Consider the following 20,487-nt stretch of genomic DNA (forward strand, 5'->3'; position numbering starts at 1 on the left):
GTATATGTGAGTTGTTTGAAAATATCCTCCATAACATAATCTCATAAACTGAGTGACTCAACACAGAATGACTTGAATTTAGGTGCATAACATCAACTTATTTGACTCTTCAAATCAAATAAAAATTGAAATGTGGAAGTAGAAGAAAAAACTTGAGAGAGAGAAAATAGAGAAAGAGGCTAGGTAGAAACTAGAACCCGGGTCCTCTTACTACACTCACCCCCAATTTCCCGAGCCTCAGCTTCGGGACACCCGAACCTCATTACTCGGGACGCGAATAAAAGCCACACTGGGATTCACACTCCCAAGTTCCAACCCTACTCTCACACACTGCAACAACGAAAACCAAAGAAGAAAAAAGAGTTTCTTCTTTCCGAAATCCAAGCAGTAGGGTTAGGGTTTTTTCCGATCTCAATGGCGGAGGAACCGGAGAGCACCGTCACCACCGGCGCCCCCGACGAATCGCTGCTCGATAAGATCACCGAGAAGCTTCACGGCCACGATTCTTCCTCTTCTTCCTCTTCGGATTCCGATTCCGAAAAAACCGTTACTTCGTCCGTTAAGGATAGGGTTTTTCGCCTCTTCGGAAGGGAGAGACCCGTTCACTCCGTTTTCGGCGCCGGAAAACGTAAAACTCTTTTTTCTGTTCATTATTTTTGCTCTATTATTTTCGTTGTCGTTTTATTGCGTTTTGGTTTTTGTGACAGATTCAATGTGGGAATGCTGTGGATGTAACTATTGGATAGGAAAAAACATATTTTGGCAAGAAAAAAATAACAAAAAAAAGACTCGGCCTTGCCTTGCCTTTGCCCATGTCGTTTATCACTGATTGGGTTACTATAATATTAAATAATGCCTTCTGTTTCTCTTGTTGCTTAATGAAATTAATGAGGTTTTCTCAAAATTGTATATATTTTTTTAATGTTTGCAACCTTACCCTGTTTTAGTTTATTATTTATCATATGTTACGTTTTTCAGGTAGTTTTTTTTTTAATTCTAGATGAGTTGAGTTTAATGATGATAAATAGCTTGTAATGTGAATTTGATTAGGGCTGCATAGGTGAAAATTGGGATGTTTGGTCAATAATTGAAGAGTTGTTTGTCATTGAATGGAGAATTGTATGCGACTGTGTTTGGTTATATAGAGGGAGAAAAGAAGTTTCAGTCTATGATACTATCTTATGGCTTTGTTTTTGGTGATCATTTTTTGCAGCTGCTGATGTGTTATTGTGGAGGAACAAGAAAATATCTGCTGGCGTGCTTGGCGGAGCCACTGCTGTTTGGGTCCTTTTTGAGTTGCTTGAGTATCACCTTCTTACTCTGGTGTGTCACATTCTGATACTGTTGCTCGCAGTTCTGTTCTTGTGGTCTAATGCCCATACTTTTATCCACAAGTGAGCCTCTTTAACTTCGTCCTCTGTTGAACAGAGGGGCAGTATAGTGTGTTTTAGGGTTTGGATCATCTAACCTTTTGTGTGGAATGTCAAATTATGTTGCAGATCTCCGCCTCGCATTCCGGAAGTTCATCTTCCTGAGGAGCCATTCCAGCAAGTTGCGTCTGCATTGAGAATTGAAATCAACCGGGGATTTGCTATTTTGCATAGTATTGGCTCTGGAAGGGACTTAAAGAAATTCCTAGTGGTGTGTAACTTAATGCTTTTTTGTCACCATTAAATGCATACTAAGTAGAAGATATTTTATAAGTAATCTCTGTAATGTTTTTGGGCCAACTGATTATAACTTACCAAGATGTTACCACTTCTTACTGTCTTGCAAGCTGCTGTGCTTTAATGGATAAATGGGTGTGCCTATTTTGATTTTGCTTAAGTTTAATTACGAACTATACTATTCTTATATGATGTTATTTGTAATCTTGATGATTCTGTTGTTGATGTTAGATTATTGCTGGCGTATGGATTCTGTCAATTGTGGGGAACTGGTGCAATTTCTTGACCCTGTTCTACATAAGTAAGAATACTTAGTACTCCTTTAAATTGTGTAATTTTTTTTTTTTTAAATTTGGTATGGAATTTTATTCATTTACATATTCTTCATTTCATGGGCAGCTTTTGTCTTGTTGCACACGGTTCCTGTGCTCTATGAGAAGTACGAGGATAAGATAGATCCACTTGCAGAGAAGGCAGTTATTGAGATTAAAAAGCAATATGTCGTGTTTGATGCTAAGGTCTTGAGTAAGATCCCATTGGGTCCATTGAAAGCCAAGTTATCTTAGTTGTTAATCTTTGTAACATCTGAAAGAAAGAGCTCCACTTGTTTGCTCAAGGAAGTTGCCAGGGCCAGTGTCTTTTATTGAATGTCGATCTTTGCTATGTTTGGGTTGGTTTTAGGCTGTGGTATGGTGTCAATGGCAATGGGTTTGGTTTATCTTCAAATAGTAGTTTCTAACTGTTCAAGCATATGGATTTTACTGGTTTTTTTTTAAGGTTTGTATGAGTTGTTCAATCAAATAATTGTTGTTGTATGATAAAATACTTGCGTCTTTTTTTTTTCTTTTAATTTTTCGGTAGCATTCGTTACCGTCTGTGTTTTAGTGTTAGGTTCATAGGCTTGTAAATGTAGATCAATGTTTAAAATATCGGTTTGGTTATGAAAATAACTTAAGTTTAAATGAAAACAGTTTAATTCATTTTCCTCTTAATTTTGTAGTAGTTTTTATAGTAGATTTTTTGAGATTTTTTAGATTATTCACGAGATTTATTTATTTATTTTTTAAATGTCTATAAATATCTTTCTAACAGAGGTATACGATGTGAAGTTTTCGAAAAAAAATTAAAGAGATTAATATAATTTATAAGAAATGTTAGTTTATCCAAGTTGATCCGTGATCTTGAGTCCGAGTTTTGCTTGAACAAGATTGCCGCTTATAGTGGAGACTAGGATATTTGTGTCTAGAACAAAATTAGGGATCACCTTTTATGGAGGCTACATGTGGTCTTAGTGTTTATGTAATGTTATTCAAACAATTCGGTGTGGTGCAAGGATAAAAAAAAAGATGGATATAATGTACCCTATGAAAATAAATCTCATGTTTGGGTAATTTATTTATTCTAGATTATATTTAAGTGTATTTTTATTAAAACATTTATGTATTAAAGTCAGATTATATAACCGATTAAGGTAGGAAAAATCTAAAACTAGTGTTTTTTAAAATAAACAATAAAAATGTGGGAACCATATATGAACTTTTATTTAGTTATAAAATATTTTTGTTGAAGCAGAAAATATTTCATAAGTAGCACTGTTGGTTCTTTACTAAATTTGAATTGGTTAGACTTAATTTTGAGTGCATTTTTTTTTTGTTTTTTTTAATATGATTGGATGGTTTGAATTATTTTAACATTAATCAGTTCAAATATTTAACATATAATGTGGACTTGCGGGGAAGAAAAACGAATATATTTTTAAAAGAATTAATTCCATCAATCCTATGAAGATGACTCAATAAAAGGCTACAAAAAAAAAAAAAAAAAGAATCCCAGTTGACACGAAGTAACAGCACACCAAACTATCTAAAGATTACATCACATGATAATCTAATGGAAAGTATTTGGGGGGAAAATTCGGTACGAGATAGACAACAAACATATGACGGCAACAAAGGAGTTGGCAGGAGTGAATTGCTTTCGGAAAAGTTCTCACCATATTTTGACATTGAAAAAAAATATTATTATTTAATTAAAAACATATTTTAATAGAAACCTACAATTTGAATTAATTTGGATACATAACAATTTAAGATTAGAATTTAAATTTTTATGTACAATCACTACAAAAGTTTTTATGCTATCAACTAATGAATATAATTTTTAAGACTCTTATATAGTAAAAGTCAATAAATTTTATAATTTGTTGAGTGTCCATGGATTTGAACAAGCGGCCAGTTGATAAGTAATAAGCAGATATTTTAAACCATTAAACCAATAATTGGATCTTTTCAGTTTCAGGCCCAGTTGAATGGATAACTGCCATGATCGCATCAATGTTGAAAAGGGTCTTATCGTTGGCGAACCACAGCATTTGTCAAGTCGCATCAATGCTTTTTAGTTGTTACTGAGTTCATATCAAGCTTTTCATCCTTGGCTTGACTCCACAATGGCCGTTCATTTATAGTAAAAGCTTCAGCTTTTCATCTCGGGTATTATTGATGCATTGAGCTATGATGTACCGGCTAGAGTCTTTATCAAAACTCAATGGCCGCCGACAGCTTAATCCAACCCTCATGCTGTAAAAATAGTCGTTTGCTATGGAAACAAAAACCATCAAGATACATAATGAGTAGAGATTACACAAAAAATAAAGCTTTATCTCACTAAATAAAGTCGATTAGGTGAATCATATAACACCATTTGACAGTTAAAAACTAAAATTTCAAAAATATTAATTAGAGACGAGGAGAGATTAAAGTGGAAAAAAAATATTAATAAAGGGAGTAGCACGTAGGCTAGTGAATCATAGTGCATCATATATTATATATTATATGTATTAAAGAGATAAGAGTGTGGCATTATATGACATACATCAGGATAATTTTCCACAGTTCCGGTGTTTCAAATAATGCAAGAATAGCCAGCCACCCATGATGACAGGCAATGAAATGAAAGAATTAATTGAACAACATTACACGTCTACAACTTATCATTGATCTATACCTTTTGTTTAATTACATAAAAAAATGTATATTTAGTATCTAGGAGGTCTTGAACTAGTAGTTTTACTATCTGATGATGTAAGGGGAACTGTTGAGAACTCTAAACCAATTTGTTCGGAATGTTGAAAGTACCCACGAGGGTGAGAACTGATGTTTTGATAAGTGGGTGAGTTAATTGATGCTGTTCTAGTGCTAAAGCTCTGATTTGAAGGGGATGGAGAAGAAGAATTAGTATTAAGACTTTTATCATGTGAATCATCCATGGATTTATCTCTTTCTTCTGACTCCCTCTTCTCTCTTTCTTGTGTTTCCTTGAGAAGAAAATCAACCCACAGATCTGCAAAGGACTGAAAGGGGAAAAGTACAAATTCAAATTCATGATAAGAAAAATCAAAGTCAAAGTAAATTGCGTCGAATGTGACAATCTAGAATGTGGTGCAGCATTTGTGTTAAGATTCTTTCCACAAATGTTATAGACCCAAGGAACGACATATATATAGTATCTGCTGTAACACTAACAATCAACATTTTCCGATAAAAAAAACATGGAACAGATAAAGAAAGACAATGTTCCAGTTAGAATAAAATTTTTAACACCATTCTTCAAACATTTTCTCCTTTCTTCTCAGCTGCCAGCAACCCCAAAAGGAAAAAAAAAAGAAGAAAAGCCACAATTCTGTTAGGATTCAATTGCAAGTATGAGATTTGAGTCCCACATTTGGAATTATGGGATTCCAGTGTAGGGTTTAAAGCCTTGGGTTTTCTAACTATAACTAGTTTTTGTGGTGTAGTTCTCCAAGGGTTTTGTAAACCCCACGGATAATAAGTACAAGATGAGAAGAAATCACCTGGTTATCTGCTCCTACATTTGCAGCTGATTCAGATGAACCACTTCCTCCCAAGATACCTCCAACTAGGCGGCCAGGCAACCCAAGAACACCACGGACAACACCTTTTCCTGGACCTTGTTGAGCAACACCTATTCTTTGTTTGTCCTCGTTAGAGAATCCCAGCATGCGAACCATTAGATCCAAAACCTGTCCCAATATCACACTTCATGAGTAAGATCAATTTGAACAAGAGATCACACAAAACTGATAAAAGAACACTGCTTAATTACATGTACTGCAAGGAGTAAACAAATACTGGTGGACAACACAATTTTACTTGGATAAAATAATTAATAGCTCAGACAATGAAATAAAAGCCGAGTCCATGAATATCCCCCCAGTGCACGCACACACCAAAGGTTATCTTAAGCAACCAAATTAAGAAAGGAATATACAGTCCTGCATGAGGTATCTTAAGCAACCAAATTAGAGGGCTTCCATACCTCTTTGCTGTGGTTTCTCTGGAAATAAGTGACAAGTAATTTTATCACAATGCGCCTGCCAAAAATACAAGATTAGTATAATAATTTATTCTCGAGCAGAAGCAACACGATACTTGTAAGACTCCAATTCCAATTAAAAACTTTTTAGGAAATTAATGACAGATAACGAAAATATTATAGACAATAGTCCCTTCAAGCATTTCATCTTCATTTAAAACCAATCAGCTAGAAATATTGGGAGCTCCCAAGTCACATGGCCAAAAGCTGATATTGCATTAAAAATTACTTTGATGAAAAACCTGCCAACCTGTCAACAAGAAAATCAGAATCCACTGACATTCTATTTAGCCGTGTCATACTCTGCTCAACAGCTAGCCTCAATCTGGAATTGTCTTCTTCAAGCTTGCTTACTCTACTTCTCCATTCTGATTGTACCTTCTCAGATCGAGAAAGCTTGGCTAAAATTTCTTCTTTTTCACTGATCAATACATTCGCTCTGCAATCTGCATCCTGGCAACCATTTAATCTACATGTTACTTGATTGGAAATGCCAAGTTAACTTATACTTTCTGAGTTGGAAAACGAAATAATATATCAATATAATGTAGCAAAGTTGAGGAATAATGGGGAATACTATAGGATTGTTTAAGCTTTAAGGAATACGAAAAAGTAAATGATAAAATAAAAAATCAAATACACACAATAGAAAGTGAAATGAACACGTTGAAACTAAGCTCCCCCAGTCCTCACCAATGGAATTATCCCAAACCAGTCCTTTTAAGTTGTATCATATTGAATTAATTGTTCCCACATACCCACCTTAACTGAATAAGATCCTAAATCTTCAGCCTAGTGTGACAAGGTGAAATGGCACTACCCTAGCTCAACTGACCAATAGATTGAATTAAATAGTTTCCTATAAAGGAAAGTATTGATGATCATTTTGTATTTGAGCTTTCCCTTAGTACAAGCTCCCTCTCTTCTGATAACCATTGGCACTAACCACCACTCTACATAACCACCAATTTCCTTCTATTATCTTTTTGAAATTAGCCTAAACTAAAAAGCTTCCAAATTATCTTACCTCTCCCCAGATATAATTCTCTTTTGTCTATAAGGATGAAACTGTGTAACAAAAAATACACTTCTTTCTGCTTAAGTGTTGGAGGGAAGCTTGTAAGCTAAGCTACCGCATTTTTCTACTCTATCGGTTTTCTACAAAAGAAATGATTGGATCAACATAATACAGACCAAGACTCACGATCAGCAGAGATCATATTCTTTTGTTATTACAATCATCATCATAGGGGTACAATGCTGTTCAGCAAAAGTCTAAAAAATAAAGTATGGGTTGTCTAAAAATTATATTTAGAAACAGTAAGAGACAGGGTTTCATACTTTCAACAGTTGAGAAAGCTTAGATGTTTCTTCCTTTGCACGAGCCAAATCTCCTTCTAAATGTTCCTTCAGAAAACAAATTATAGTGGATATAAGCTTACTACATGCAGCAATAGACAGAAAGGCACATACAAAGATATTGATGAAAAAATAAAGTGAGTGAATGTTAACAAATCAAATCATTGCGAGTAAATTTGTAAATAAAAATTAAAAACAACCTTAGCTTCAATTTCAGCATAATATTGTCCAAGAGCTGTCTGTAGATTTAAAAGTTCAGTATTCTTAGCATCTATTGTGCTCATACAGTTTGTAAGCTTCTTGTTCAGGTCATCAATGATTTCCCTGGACTTTAGAATTTCATTGTCATTTGCCATCGTCAGTTTCTCCTGACTTGCAGTTGCCTGTTTCAGAGTTCTTTCAAGATGTGTTATTTGAGCCCTCAGATAATTATTGCTATCACGTAGCTCTTCAAGGATTTTGAAATCCTCATCCATTTTTTCTGACTCTTCAAATTCCTAGGCAAAAAACAGCATGGTGAACATCTTTGAGTGTACTGCAGAAAGATTAATATACTAAATTCATCTGGAATGGATGCAAATACATTCATTCACGCTTATTAGAGGTTTGAGGGGACAAAATGTAATACAAGTGGGAAATAATATATTTTGGGATAAACACGACAAATGGATTATGATAATCAGTACATTGTCCTTTTAAAATCATGCTCAATCGTCATTGATTCCGCTTCAAAAAAATAAAGTGAAAAATGAAACCTTTTCTAACAAATGCTGTTTAAGACGGGTCAATTCTTGTACTGCTTTGTCCCTCTCCTTTTGTGTTTCCTTCAATTCTTTACTTAGCTTATGTAAGGATCTTTCCAAGTCTTCTTTCCCTGGAAAACTTTTGGAAGGATCTGGTAACTGCTCCTGAAAAGCCAAATTCCAAAACCCCACAAAAGAGAAGAAAAGAAGACAACGATTACTAACATGATTCTTGAGGCATAACCTGTAAAGTAAATATTGCTTTTAAGTTTTGGCTCACATCACTGTTACTGCTTGGAACCTTGTTCTGAATCTGAGAATCATCAGGTGACATTTGACTAGCCATCCTACGTGATTTGAGCGCAGCCTCAAGTTCATCCTTTTCCAACTAATAACAATAAGATAAAAATTATTAGAGTGCAATCTGGAACACAATATAAAAAAGTCATTATCAAATTTTGAGTGATATAAGACAGTAGATTTTTCTGTATTACAATGAAAAACATTAATGCATAAATTTACTAACCTTAAGAGTAGTGTTTTCCTTCTCTATAGTTTCAATTAGTCTTTTGAAGCTATCCACAGAATCACCTGCTTCTTCATCTTCTCGTCTAGTCAGCTCCAATTGCAGACATTTTATTTCAGATATTTTCTCATTCAATTCATTGTGTAATTTGCTCACCTCATTTTTTGTCTTCCAAGCAATAATACAACATATGTATTGGTTAGAAGTTAGATTAGACAACCAAAAACTATAATATACCTAGCTTATCACATTACATAGTACAACAAAACCAACATCCAGATTCCTTGAAAAGACATAATATACTACTCAATTACGCAATGGAAGTCATCAAGGTAAGCAAGAAAGTATTCTAGATATTCCCTCCCTGTTTAAAAAATATTATCTAAAGAAATAGTGAGATTGAGAATTGAAATCATTCGAGAAAGCTGACCCTACTCTTATAATTTCTAATCCTATAGTTTTCATGAATCTAGGCAATGTGTTTATTCCCAAATATATATTTTCATTTGCTTCATATCAAAACATTCTTTGATTTTCTTCCATTGTTTTCTCTTGATTAAATATCAATTTCCATTCACAACCAAAGCAGTGTTGCCAATTGTGGATGATGGCTTATGGCAGTGTTGCCAATTGTGGATGATGGCTTATGGCAGTGAGCCAAAAATTAGCCATATATGTATGGAAGATGGCATTGTAGCTATATTAAAAAAAGTATAAAATACATACAAAAATGCTAAATAATCCGAATACAAATAAAAAAACTAATAATATATTAGGGACAAAATATTATGGAAACACTAAGAAAATAAATTTCAACATATTTCAGTCTGAAGATAAAAAAACTAACAAAGGCAAACCATAAAACAATCTAATATAGTTATGACATGGTAGGTAAAAATCATAGTTAACGCATGGTTAGTATCTTATTTTATTTTTTAAAAATATTATCTATTCATTGTCTCTACTAATATGGTGTGAAAACATTTTTGCCAAAATCTTATAGAAATAAATCAAATTTATATAGACTCACTTTGTCTCTTTCCAACTTTAGCAATTTAAGCTCCTCCTGGAAAGACTTGTTCAATTTCTCTTCTTCTGGCATCAAAGAAAGATCCAGATTGTTAGCAGTTTCTATTTAAACAGGTGAAATGATAATACAATCTAGATATTCTAAATGCAGAATAATTACCCTGGAGTTTTAGCTGAATATTTACCAACTTTTTGCGTTCTTGCTCTAGTTCCAACTTCATTTTTCGCATCTCATGAGTATGTTGTACTGCTGCTGGGGGACTACTTTTTCCCTCTATCATATCTGCTTGCTCCTAGAAGGCATTCATACATCTGCTGTCAAGTTCACTCATCACTAAAAAAAAAATATAAATCCTACCAGAAAGTTTAAATAAAAATGGCCAGAACCAAAAACAAAAATAGAAAAGCAAACCAAAACTTATTTTCTTTATTTTTTAAAAAAGTGCACATCATGCTTCTTAGGACTCCATGAAAAACGAATATAAATTTGGACAAAAAAAGATCAAAATAGACAAGTAATATAAATGAAACCACCTAATGGTAAATCTTTCTACATAAATTCATTATTTGAGGATGACAAAATCTCCAAGATGTAGTTACCTTGCCCTTTACTTGTAAGTTTGAATGTTTAGATACCATCTTACTTTGACTAGCATCAGATTCCAAAGCAGATGTGGTTCCATTGTTTGTAGCATAACGATTTTTCATTTGAGTTGTGAACCTATGCAGTCGATTTGGTGATTGGTCATTACTTCCCTGCATAAATATTTAAAGTGATCAACAAGAATCCTTAGTTATGTTGTGAATCTTGATTCAGTAGTGCTACTAGAAACTAGAAAGAAAAAATTTATTGCAACTGGAATGAAGAGTACAAGGTTTTAAACGATAGTTTAGAAAACAAGTACACATCAACCCCCTAGAGCTTAGCTCCTACAGTGGAAGTGTCCTCTGTTCTTATATAAATTCCTAAAGAGGTAGCTCCGATACCAAGTTGAAGACTGAATATTTTGTCAATGGAAATGGAAATGTTCTAATTGCAGCATAATACAGCTGGATATTTAAAGCCATTTAAAAGCCTATATGTAATTGCAAATCTGTGCTTCTTTCCTTAATTAGAATATAACAGCTGCAGTATTGGGATTTATGGTAGTTTTGCTAATTTACAGGGCTGAAAATCAGCTTGTATTTATTTGTAATAAGCAATATTTATAGGGGAATACAGAGGAAAAGACACAATTTTTACCGTACACTTTTCTTAGTTTAACATATTTAGATGAATTGCTTGAGTGAAAAACCACTCAACAGGGCATATATTCATACACTCCATGCTTAATTTTTAGAGAAGTAAACATAAATGCAATTCCCTAAGTTTATAAGATAAGCACTATGCATGGATCTGAACATTCATGTATCCTAGACTTTCAATACAGCAATTCCCAATATCTAAGATTCATTTCCAACAGTTACTAAAGAATATAACACTCATAGTTTTACAAGTCTAGTGATTTAAAATATAGGATTACCTTGACTGTGTAAGCACCATTTGCAGATGCTGGACTTGTAGCCTCCAAATTCTGTTTTAATGAGCCATTTTCTTTATTCAATCTAACAATATGATCCTGTGAAGTTGAAAGGGTCGGATAATTGAGACTTAACAAAGGGAAGTAACAAAATATCTCAAATTAATGAGTTAGACAAACTGTTAATTGATTCTTTATGGAACCTCTGCTCTGCCTGAGATAGATATCACATAATGAAATATAATCCAACAATATATTTGAGAAAATAAAGAACCTTTTGTTTGGGCATAGGGGAGAAGGGATCAGAGCCTTAGAAAAATAAGGTCCAAATTTTCTATAAATATCATATATTCTTCAAATAATGCATTACAGCTGAGTTCACCTTATTTTATACAAACACAATCTAAGGTTCAAATTGAGTATTACAATGTGTCATGGATCCATCTTACAATGTGCTGGAAAGAAAGATTAATCATAATATTAGGATTGATGGTGGGTGGATCAAATTGGCAGCTTCTTAATCATAATTTGTGGACAAAAAATTCCTATAAAAAATCAAGAAAATTATATCAGATAGCTACAAGATAACCAATGCTATATGGCAGTGAGAGTTGAGCAGTGAAGTGCTGATGATAAGAGCAAAACTTAAGTGTAGTGGAGATAAATATAAGGTGGACAAGAGGATCTAGAAGATTTAGGAATGGAATTATTTGAGAATAAGTTGGAGTGCTGCTTGTTGGGAAGATAATTGAAATATGCCTATGATTTGTTTGATCATGTGATAAGAACACCAATGGAGTACCAAGTGAGAAAAGTGGCTCAAATGAAAGATAATCTGATGAAAAGCAAGGGAATACCTAACAAAACATTAAGAGAAACCATTAAAAAGATCTACTGGTTTTCCTAAAAATTTGGCAGGAAATAGAGCCAGTGGTATTGGTTGATCCATGTAGCAAATCCACATAGAGGAATAATTAGGACTGCTATTGTTTAGAAAAAATATTAGGTCCTTAAGGATTTTAAAAATCAAAAGCTACACAGAACAACAGAAAATTCAACATAGTACCGGTAAATATATGTAGAAAAGTAATAACTGGCCATACCTCTTTTTCTTTTAATAGAGCTGCATAATTAACAGATAGTGCTTTAATTTCTGCCTCGGATGCTTGAAGTCTCTTGATTTCTGCTTTATATTGTTCTATCTATAAAAAAATACAATAAAATAAAAAAATGACATCTTTAACCATAATAACAAGCTACCTATGAGTCTATGACTATTTAAGGGGAAAATATGTGGCATAAAATGGGAATACATTAAACTTTCATGCATTAGGTAAAAGAAAATTCTATAAATTTGCACCAGCTACCATGTTCCTTTTTTCTTATGAGAAAGGGATTTATTAATATAGAAAAAGGGAATAAGAAATCCTCAAGAACTAAAGAAAACACAACTAAAAAGATCATGAGCATAACAACACAAAGAAGCAAATGAAACTACTCGATCCCAGATGAACTCAATAGATGATTGCCATGAGAAGATTCTACCATTTCTTTCCAGCCAAACACACCAAAGAACCACATCCTGAGAACACCCCAAAGCTTTTGGCATCTTTGCTACTAATAAATCCTTTGAAATTAACACATAGGAGCTTTTGAAGGTCCACAGACAAACAAACCGTGCTCACCAAAAACACTGAACAATTTATACCATTGATAAGATGCTGATGGGCAATGCAAAAACAAATACGAACAAGATTCAGAACTCATTCTACACATTACACAGAAATCAGGACTGAGGAGTGTGAGAACTTCCGCGTGTGATAGTAACATTTCTGGAGCCACTTGTTTTTATATGCAGTAATGTAGTTATTTATAATTTTGTCTTAATTTTTTGTATGAGACCACCTGACACAAGACAATCCTACACAAGCTGATGAGACCACTATGTGTAACAAAACTCTCTGTCCAAGTAATTACTGCAACTACATACCTAGGGTATGAACTCCAATCCACAAGCTTAAAGTTGGAACAATTTTGTGTTAGTTGATCCACGCCACACTCTAAGTGGTTTCATGGTTTGTCTTCTAGGTAATTTGTCTTGAGTTATCTACATGATGTCAAACCTAGGGTTCAGTAACACCACTCCTAAATTATAAAGGCAATGTTTTGTTGTTATTCTGCTTCCACTCTCAAATTCTCAATTCAAATTCGAAATCTCAGCTATTCAATAACTCGTTGAGCATTCACAATCACACATCGCTAGCTAACATTCCAATATTCAGCGCCACTTTCCATTATCGCATCGCAAAAGCAAATAATAATCGCAGAGCCTCGCAGCGAATTTGATGACAACATACCTCAGGAGCGTAGGGGTGATCGGATGTTCCGTTGGTGGCAGGCGGCGACCTAGGAAGCGATATGGAATGCGCGGAGCTGTGAGAATTGCGGCGATCGGAGACGGCGGCAGGGGAAACGACGTCGTCTTCATCATCGTCGTCGTAATCGGCGTAGTGAACGTCGAGAGCAATCTTGTTCAAGTTCTCTTTGAAGTTGGCGATTGTGCCCCACATGGTTGAGTTGAGAGGGAGATTTTAATTGTTCTGTGTGATTGGCTGAAAGTGCGCGCGCTGCAATTTCTGCTGGATCTCGCCTTCGAATCTATATATCTATCCCTGCGTTTTATTAGCAATGCAATCTTTGTTCCAACTTCTTTCATTTTTTTTTTAAATTTCATTATAAATAAATAATTTATAATCTATAATTATTTTGGTAACCACAATGATTAGGACTAAATAATCTATAATATATAACAATTCTAATAGTAATACTTAGTGTTAGTCTATACATTCTATTACTCAATTTAACCCTTTAATAAACTTAATTGTTAGTATAATTGCACACTCTTATTTTTTATTATCATTGGCTAAGCTACTTTTTAAGTATTTTATTTTATTTAAATTTAATTTTTAAAATAAAACTTAATTTGATTCTTTATATTTTAATATTGGTTCAAGTTGGTTCTTTTGTTAATTAAGAATTAATGCGGTTAATAATTTTAACATGAAATTGTCAGAAAACAATATTTATGGACAAATCTTAAAATTGATTGAGTGGTTTTTGATTACTAATGGGTTTTGATAAATACAGTGAAAAGTCAAATGATTTGCTTAAAGTGTGTGAGAATCAAATATTTTTATGTTACGAATTTTAAGAAATTGAGTTTGTTTTGATCTATGCTTCAAAATATTCTTATTTCTTTAGTTAATATGTAAGACTCTCGCATAGTATTTTTTATAGTAAGTTTCTCGTAAAATAGTTTTAGATGAAAAAAAATGAAATGATTCCATAAACATTCAGCCTTGGAAAAACACCTCTAAAATACCTTCCATGTTAGTCTTTCCCAAGTTGGTCTTCCAAGTAGACCTGCATGTCCAAGCAAGCCGTTAGACGTTAGCCATTTTTAGTGGCAACATGAAGGCCGCATCAGTTGCCAATGATGGTAAATGACTATTCTTTTGGTTGAATTTGGTGTAGCTACTTTATGCTTATGAAAGGATAACCCTAATAGTTATGTTCTGGTGGATTGGCTGCTACATATATTATCTATGATTTCAACGAGCGTTACTCGAATGAGATTTTCACTGTTTGTTTAACAGGGTTACGTACTAAACACTATAGTTTGTCATCTCTCACATTCTCTTCTTCCTCTTGTACGCTCCCACTGTCTACTATTCTCATTTCTTATTGTTCCTTCTTTAATTCATTTTCATTTTGGCCTTCTTATGAAGGCTCTTTACGCTCAAGCCATTTCATATGTTATTGTTATATATTTTTAATATTTTGTTGAACGTGCATGGCATATAAAGGAGTCCACTCCTAATAGAACTTGCTAATCCTAACAAGTCAGCCATTGGGACAAGTTTATTCGAAACATGAGATTTTATTTCACCGATATTTTTTCAAGCCGGAAAAAGTATATATATATTCCAATACTAATTAAGATTTGTGACATACTGGTACAGATCTTAAGGTTCAACAAGGTAGCAGTCTCATCTTCTACTCCTTAGACCTTAACTTTATTTCACCAAATCAAAACAAAATTACAAAAGAAAAACTACATTTTTTAAGATGATCTTTTTATTGAGAATCACTTCCTCAAGCAATTTTTGTCTTGGAATTAGCAGTCTCAAATTTCTCCACCTTTTATTATTTGCACAAGTTTCTTTTGAATTTGATAAATAATTCATTTATAATTTGTGCCTCAAACTTTGGAGATAAGAGAGGCTCCATTGCAGCTCTTGTGTATGTGGCTATGAATTCAGCTCTTATATTTCCATCAAGAAAAGAATCATCACCACATTCACTTACACCCTCATCCCTAGGCACGGTGAAAACCTCTAATCTTTGAAGAAACAAAGACTCTTCTTCCTTAATCAAATGCCTAATTTCCTCAATTGTAGGCTCATAAGTTGGTATGTTAAAAGAGTCCAATTTTGCTTCTTCAATCAAACCCTGCAATGTATACCTTATTCTTAATTATAACATGTTTAAGGTAAGCTTTGTATACCTTCTTGAAACTGCTTACGGTAAGCTTTGTATACCTCTGAAGGGCTTGAGCTAACTACGTGACAGTTTCCCTTGTTAAGTGATTTTGTCTCCTTAGTCAAAACCCAAATAACAACGGATCATATAACCAGAATATGATAAATAAACTCAAACATCAAGGTGTTCAATTCGATTTGTTTGTTATTTTCATTTTTAAAATGGATTTTTAATATTCATTATAAAAATATCGTTTTGCTTTGCTTTTCAACATCTTTTTAAATTTTAAAATTCCCAACAAGAAAAAATAAAGTGAAATAAATTTGACAATTAACGAATCACACAATTTTGTTGACTGTAACATCTCAATCAGCTTAGAGGGGGAAAAGGAAAAAAAAAATCATTTTATTTAACCTGAGAGAGCCAGTGTTGGCAGAATGAAAAAAGTTTATGGAATTAGTGGAAAGAGCCTCCCATGAAAGGATCCCAGGGTAGCATTAATAAAGCATGAACCAAATTCACGCCCCTTATCTTCTTCCATTCTTTTATAGAAATCAGGAAGTGACTTGAAGATGGTATTGAAATCGTTTCCAAATAAATCATTGAGATAACATTGGAATGTGGGTGGTTCACGATTCAAGCGAGTGCATGCGGTATCAACAATATCAATAATATTTGATGTCACAAGAAGTGTATTTGGTACTACAGAACAACCTAAATCTGCCACTTTCATGCAGTTGGAGAAGAATATCGATACAGTCTTGTTATAGTTTCTTGAAGTATTGGTTTGGCTTTAAGCATTAATTTTTTCTGCATTAAAATCAAAGTTAGATCAATATATATAGAAGGAAAGGAAACAAATTAACATAAAGTTATTAAAAGATATATAGTATACTTGGAACGAGGAGTTGTTTGCATAACTCGATTCTCCCTTGCCACCATTCACGTGAAGCAATGGCTCTCTTCCATTTGATGCACCCAATGAACCCATGATTAATGTCTATCAAGTATCACCCTCCGACCGCTGATATCTATATTGCACATCAACATTAGCTTGAGACAATCTCACCGGGTTTGTGGGAAATAGAAAGGATAAAATTAACTGTCAGATAGAATTAGATGAAAAAAAAAATAGTGGACAAATTTCTTATCACGTATTGTTTCTTAGAGAAGAAAGTTTATATAACGACATATGATCGAGTTTTATCCGATCCCAATTCATAATATATAATAAGTTTGTTGAATTTTAAAAAATTTAAATAATATTATAAAATTATTTAATATCGTTATATATATATTAATATTATTTTTTTAATTTTGAGAGACTTGTTGTATTTTAATACACTAAGTCAGAAAATAATTCCACTCAGAAAATTTTAAACAGGGTGGATGAAAATTTAACATGAGTTTTTTTCCTAAATAAATCATTTACTTATCTAAATACAACAAAATCTTTATATTATTATGTTAATTCTTTGAGTTTTATCAAATATTTGAACGAATCAAATTATAAGTAAAAATAAATAAATACTATATATTTTTAATTATATTACGATGCATGTACACTAAAAAAAAGTATCCCCAATAACTTAAATGTAATCTTTTTTCCTTGTTTTTAACCTATCTTCATCCATTCAAATTATTCCTCCACTCTTCCTTTCCTTTTTTTTTTCTTTCACACTTGTCATTATTACCTCTTTCGTTCGTTTCCTATTCTTCGTTGACACTCTTCATTCCCTTCTTATTAATCTCCAGGGATGCTATTGTTTCTCTTCTTGTTTGGTTTTTGCTTCCCAGACAAACACTCACGTGTGATAACAAGTATATATGTCTCTCTTCTAATGTTCTGGACTATTATCAATTCGATTAGAGTATTGGATTACTAGGTATCGATTTAGTGAGTCAGCAGTTATAAATTTGTTTACAATTTTGAACATACAACATTTTTTCAAAATTTTCAAAATTCAGTAGAAACAACCTTAAATTTAAAATATATATTATTATTGTACAATAACAAACATAAAAAATCTAATACATATAGAAATTAGTTAAGGAAAAATAAAAAATGACAATAATTTTATTATCTCAAATTTTAAGATGAGGCTATTCTTGATAAAAAAAAAACAAATATATAAAAAAATAGAAATGCAAGGTATAAATTAAAACTTTTCATATTTGTGATGTTTATCAGGAAAAAAATAAAAATGCATGACTCACCCATTGAGAAACACGGATGAACAATATAAACATAATTCTTGAACTGTATTATTTTTCATGAAGAGATAACAAATGCACAAGTGATTTTGTGATAGATTTAAACTTTGTCTGAACTTCTGTATATGAGTCATGAAACTTTGGTTTGTTCCTTTATTAATTGGTATTTGTAGTTATTTATTATTTTAGGCTGATTGTGTTTTTAATTTTTTTGTTCTATTTTTAATGTTGTAGGTTGATTGTATTTTTGTTTTCTTTTCATTCTATTTTTTATATTTTCATGTTGATGTATTTTTTTTTGGGGATTACATCTCGTAATACCTTTTGTTAATATATCAGTCTCATCTTATTTTAAAAAAAATACAAAAGAAAAACTACATTTTAAGATGATCTTCTATTGAAAAACACTTTTGATTTCTTCAAGCAATTTTTTCCAGGGATATCATCAAATTAGCAGTCTCAAATTTCTCCACCTTCATTATTTGCACAAGTTTCTTTTGAATCCTGATAAATAATTCATCTATAACTTCTGTCTCAAACTTTTCAGATAAGATATGTGGTGATGAATTCAGCTCTTACATTTCCATCAACAAAAGAATCATCACCACATTCACTTACACCCTCATCCCTAGGCATGGTGAAAGCCTCTAATTAATCTTTGAAGAAACAACGAGTCTTGTTTCTTAATCAAATGCCTAATTTCCTCAATTGTATATAGGTTCATAGGTTGGTATGTTAAAGGAGTCCAATTTTGCTTCTTCAATCGAACCCTGCATGCGCAGTGTGTACATTATTCTTAATTAATTATAATGTGTTATATTTACCTCCAAGTACTTAATTAATTAATAATCAATAAAAAAAATTGTTATTTACTTCCAAGAGCATATCATTGAGTGTTAGGTTAATTATACTTCCCAAAGGCTTTTTGAAAGAGTTTCATGTTTCAAGTGGAAGGTAACACCAAGACCATTGCTCCTCCAGGCGTTATTTCAGAAATGATTTAAAACCTTCTTGAAACTGCTTAAAGTAAGCTTTGTATACCTCTAGAGGGCTTGTGCTAACTAGGTGACAGTTGCCCTTGTTAAGTGATTTCTCCTCCTCAGTCAACCCTAATAATGGATCCTATAACCAAAATATGATAAATAAACTTAAACGTTGGGTGTTTGATTTGCTTACTATTTTGAGCATTTTTCATTAATTTTTGACATGTATATATATTTTTAGTACTAACTATAAAATATTTGTTTTTTTAACTTTGGCTTTTATCACCATTTTTAAATCCCTAAAAGAAAAAAAAAGGTGAAAACAATTTGACACTTAATTAAATGTTAGAAATAAAAACACAAAACAAACCAAACACAGTTTTATTTGACCATAACATCTTAAACAAAGGGGAAAGAAAAGCAAAAGAATTAGTTTATTTGACCTGAGAGAGCCAGTGTAGACTGTTGGCAGATAGAAAAAAGTTTATTGAATTACTAGGAAAGAGCCTCCCATGAAAGGATCCTGGGGTAGCATTCATAAAGCACGAACCAAGCTTGTGACCCTTATCGATCTTCTTGCAATCTTGTATAGAAATCAGGAAGTGATTTGAAGATGGTATTAAAATCGTTTTCAAATAAATCATTGAGATAAAATTGGAATGTGGGTGGTTCACGATTCAAGCGACTGCATGTGGTATCAACAATGTCAATAATATTGATGTCACAAGAAGTGTGTATTTGGTCCTACAGATCGAGCAACCTAAATCTGCCACTTTCATGCAGTTTGGAGAAGAATATCGACACAGTCTTGTTATAGTTTCTTCAAGTATTGGTTTGGCTTTAAGCATTAATTTAGTTTGACTTCAACAAGAATGATCTCTACTCTTCCATATCTTCCCAAGCAGTTAGAAACTTAAGATCGCGTAGATTCTCGTAAAATGATTTATTTATTTATTAATTAAAAAACTTAATTTTATGGAATTATTTTGATTTTTTCTTTCTTATCTTTAGGCAACAGTTGATTTCCCTTCGTTTGATTTTTTTCCTCTCATAGGAGGATCCAGGTAAAACTATAAGCACAACTCTTTTTTTATTAAACTATAAGCAGAGTTAGGATATAAGGAAAATATTAAAGAGTTAGGATATAAAGAAAATATTTCATGCTATAAAATTTTGGCTAAATTATACTCCTCTCGGACCAATATATGCTGGATGATCCAGACGTTATGCAAACAACTAGTAATCATATATATGATATATCATATCATTATCACCAGTCAAAATGTAAGGTTCATAGACCCAATGACCCGTAAATATTTGAATTCTTGAGATAAATAACCCCTGATCATGCAGAAATTCTAATATAGAAGAGCCGAGTCCAATGACAGCAGCAATATGGTATTCAAATGAACGCGTGGATCAAGCATACCTTATATATATATATATATATATATATATATATATATATATATTTCATTTAATTTTTTTAACAATATTAACTACGATTTTCAT

The 20,487-nt window shown here is 32.7% G+C and overlaps 2 protein-coding genes across 3 annotated transcripts; one reads left to right on the forward strand and one right to left on the reverse strand.

The window, feature by feature from the left end:
• The first annotated feature begins 258 nt into the window (after positions 1-258).
• LOC114425183 (reticulon-like protein B1) lies at positions 259-2,629 on the forward strand. Its single transcript, XM_028391985.1, has 5 exons — positions 259-628; positions 1,214-1,394; positions 1,500-1,641; positions 1,899-1,968; positions 2,067-2,629. Exons 1-5 carry the CDS (start codon positions 415-417, stop codon positions 2,231-2,233), a joined length of 774 nt encoding a protein of 257 aa, XP_028247786.1. The 5' UTR covers positions 259-414; the 3' UTR covers positions 2,234-2,629.
• Positions 2,630-4,458: 1,829 nt separating this feature from the next.
• On the reverse strand, positions 4,459-13,926 carry LOC114425234 (golgin candidate 3-like). Of its 2 annotated transcripts, none has more exons than XM_028392067.1 (15): positions 13,594-13,926; positions 12,340-12,438; positions 11,240-11,335; positions 10,317-10,472; positions 9,877-10,009; positions 9,718-9,782; positions 8,688-8,855; positions 8,442-8,549; positions 8,174-8,326; positions 7,619-7,915; positions 7,401-7,466; positions 6,310-6,512; positions 6,003-6,057; positions 5,518-5,706; positions 4,459-5,016 (listed from the first exon to the last, which is right to left on the reverse strand). In XM_028392067.1, the coding sequence occupies exons 1-15, from the start codon at positions 13,804-13,806 to the stop codon at positions 4,702-4,704; spliced, it is 2,316 nt and encodes a 771-aa protein (XP_028247868.1). In that variant the 5' UTR covers positions 13,807-13,926; the 3' UTR covers positions 4,459-4,701. The 2 variants fall into 2 exon arrangements, with proteins under 2 accessions (XP_028247868.1, XP_028247869.1); XM_028392068.1 differs by lacking the exon at positions 13,594-13,926 and adding an exon at positions 11,686-11,781 and having other exon boundaries at positions 12,340-12,440.
• Positions 13,927-20,487: the final 6,561 nt, after the last annotated feature.

The sequence above is a fragment of the Glycine soja genome, chromosome 9, assembly GCF_004193775.1.
Source record: "Glycine soja cultivar W05 chromosome 9, ASM419377v2, whole genome shotgun sequence".
Classification (NCBI taxonomy): domain Eukaryota; kingdom Viridiplantae; phylum Streptophyta; class Magnoliopsida; order Fabales; family Fabaceae; genus Glycine; species Glycine soja.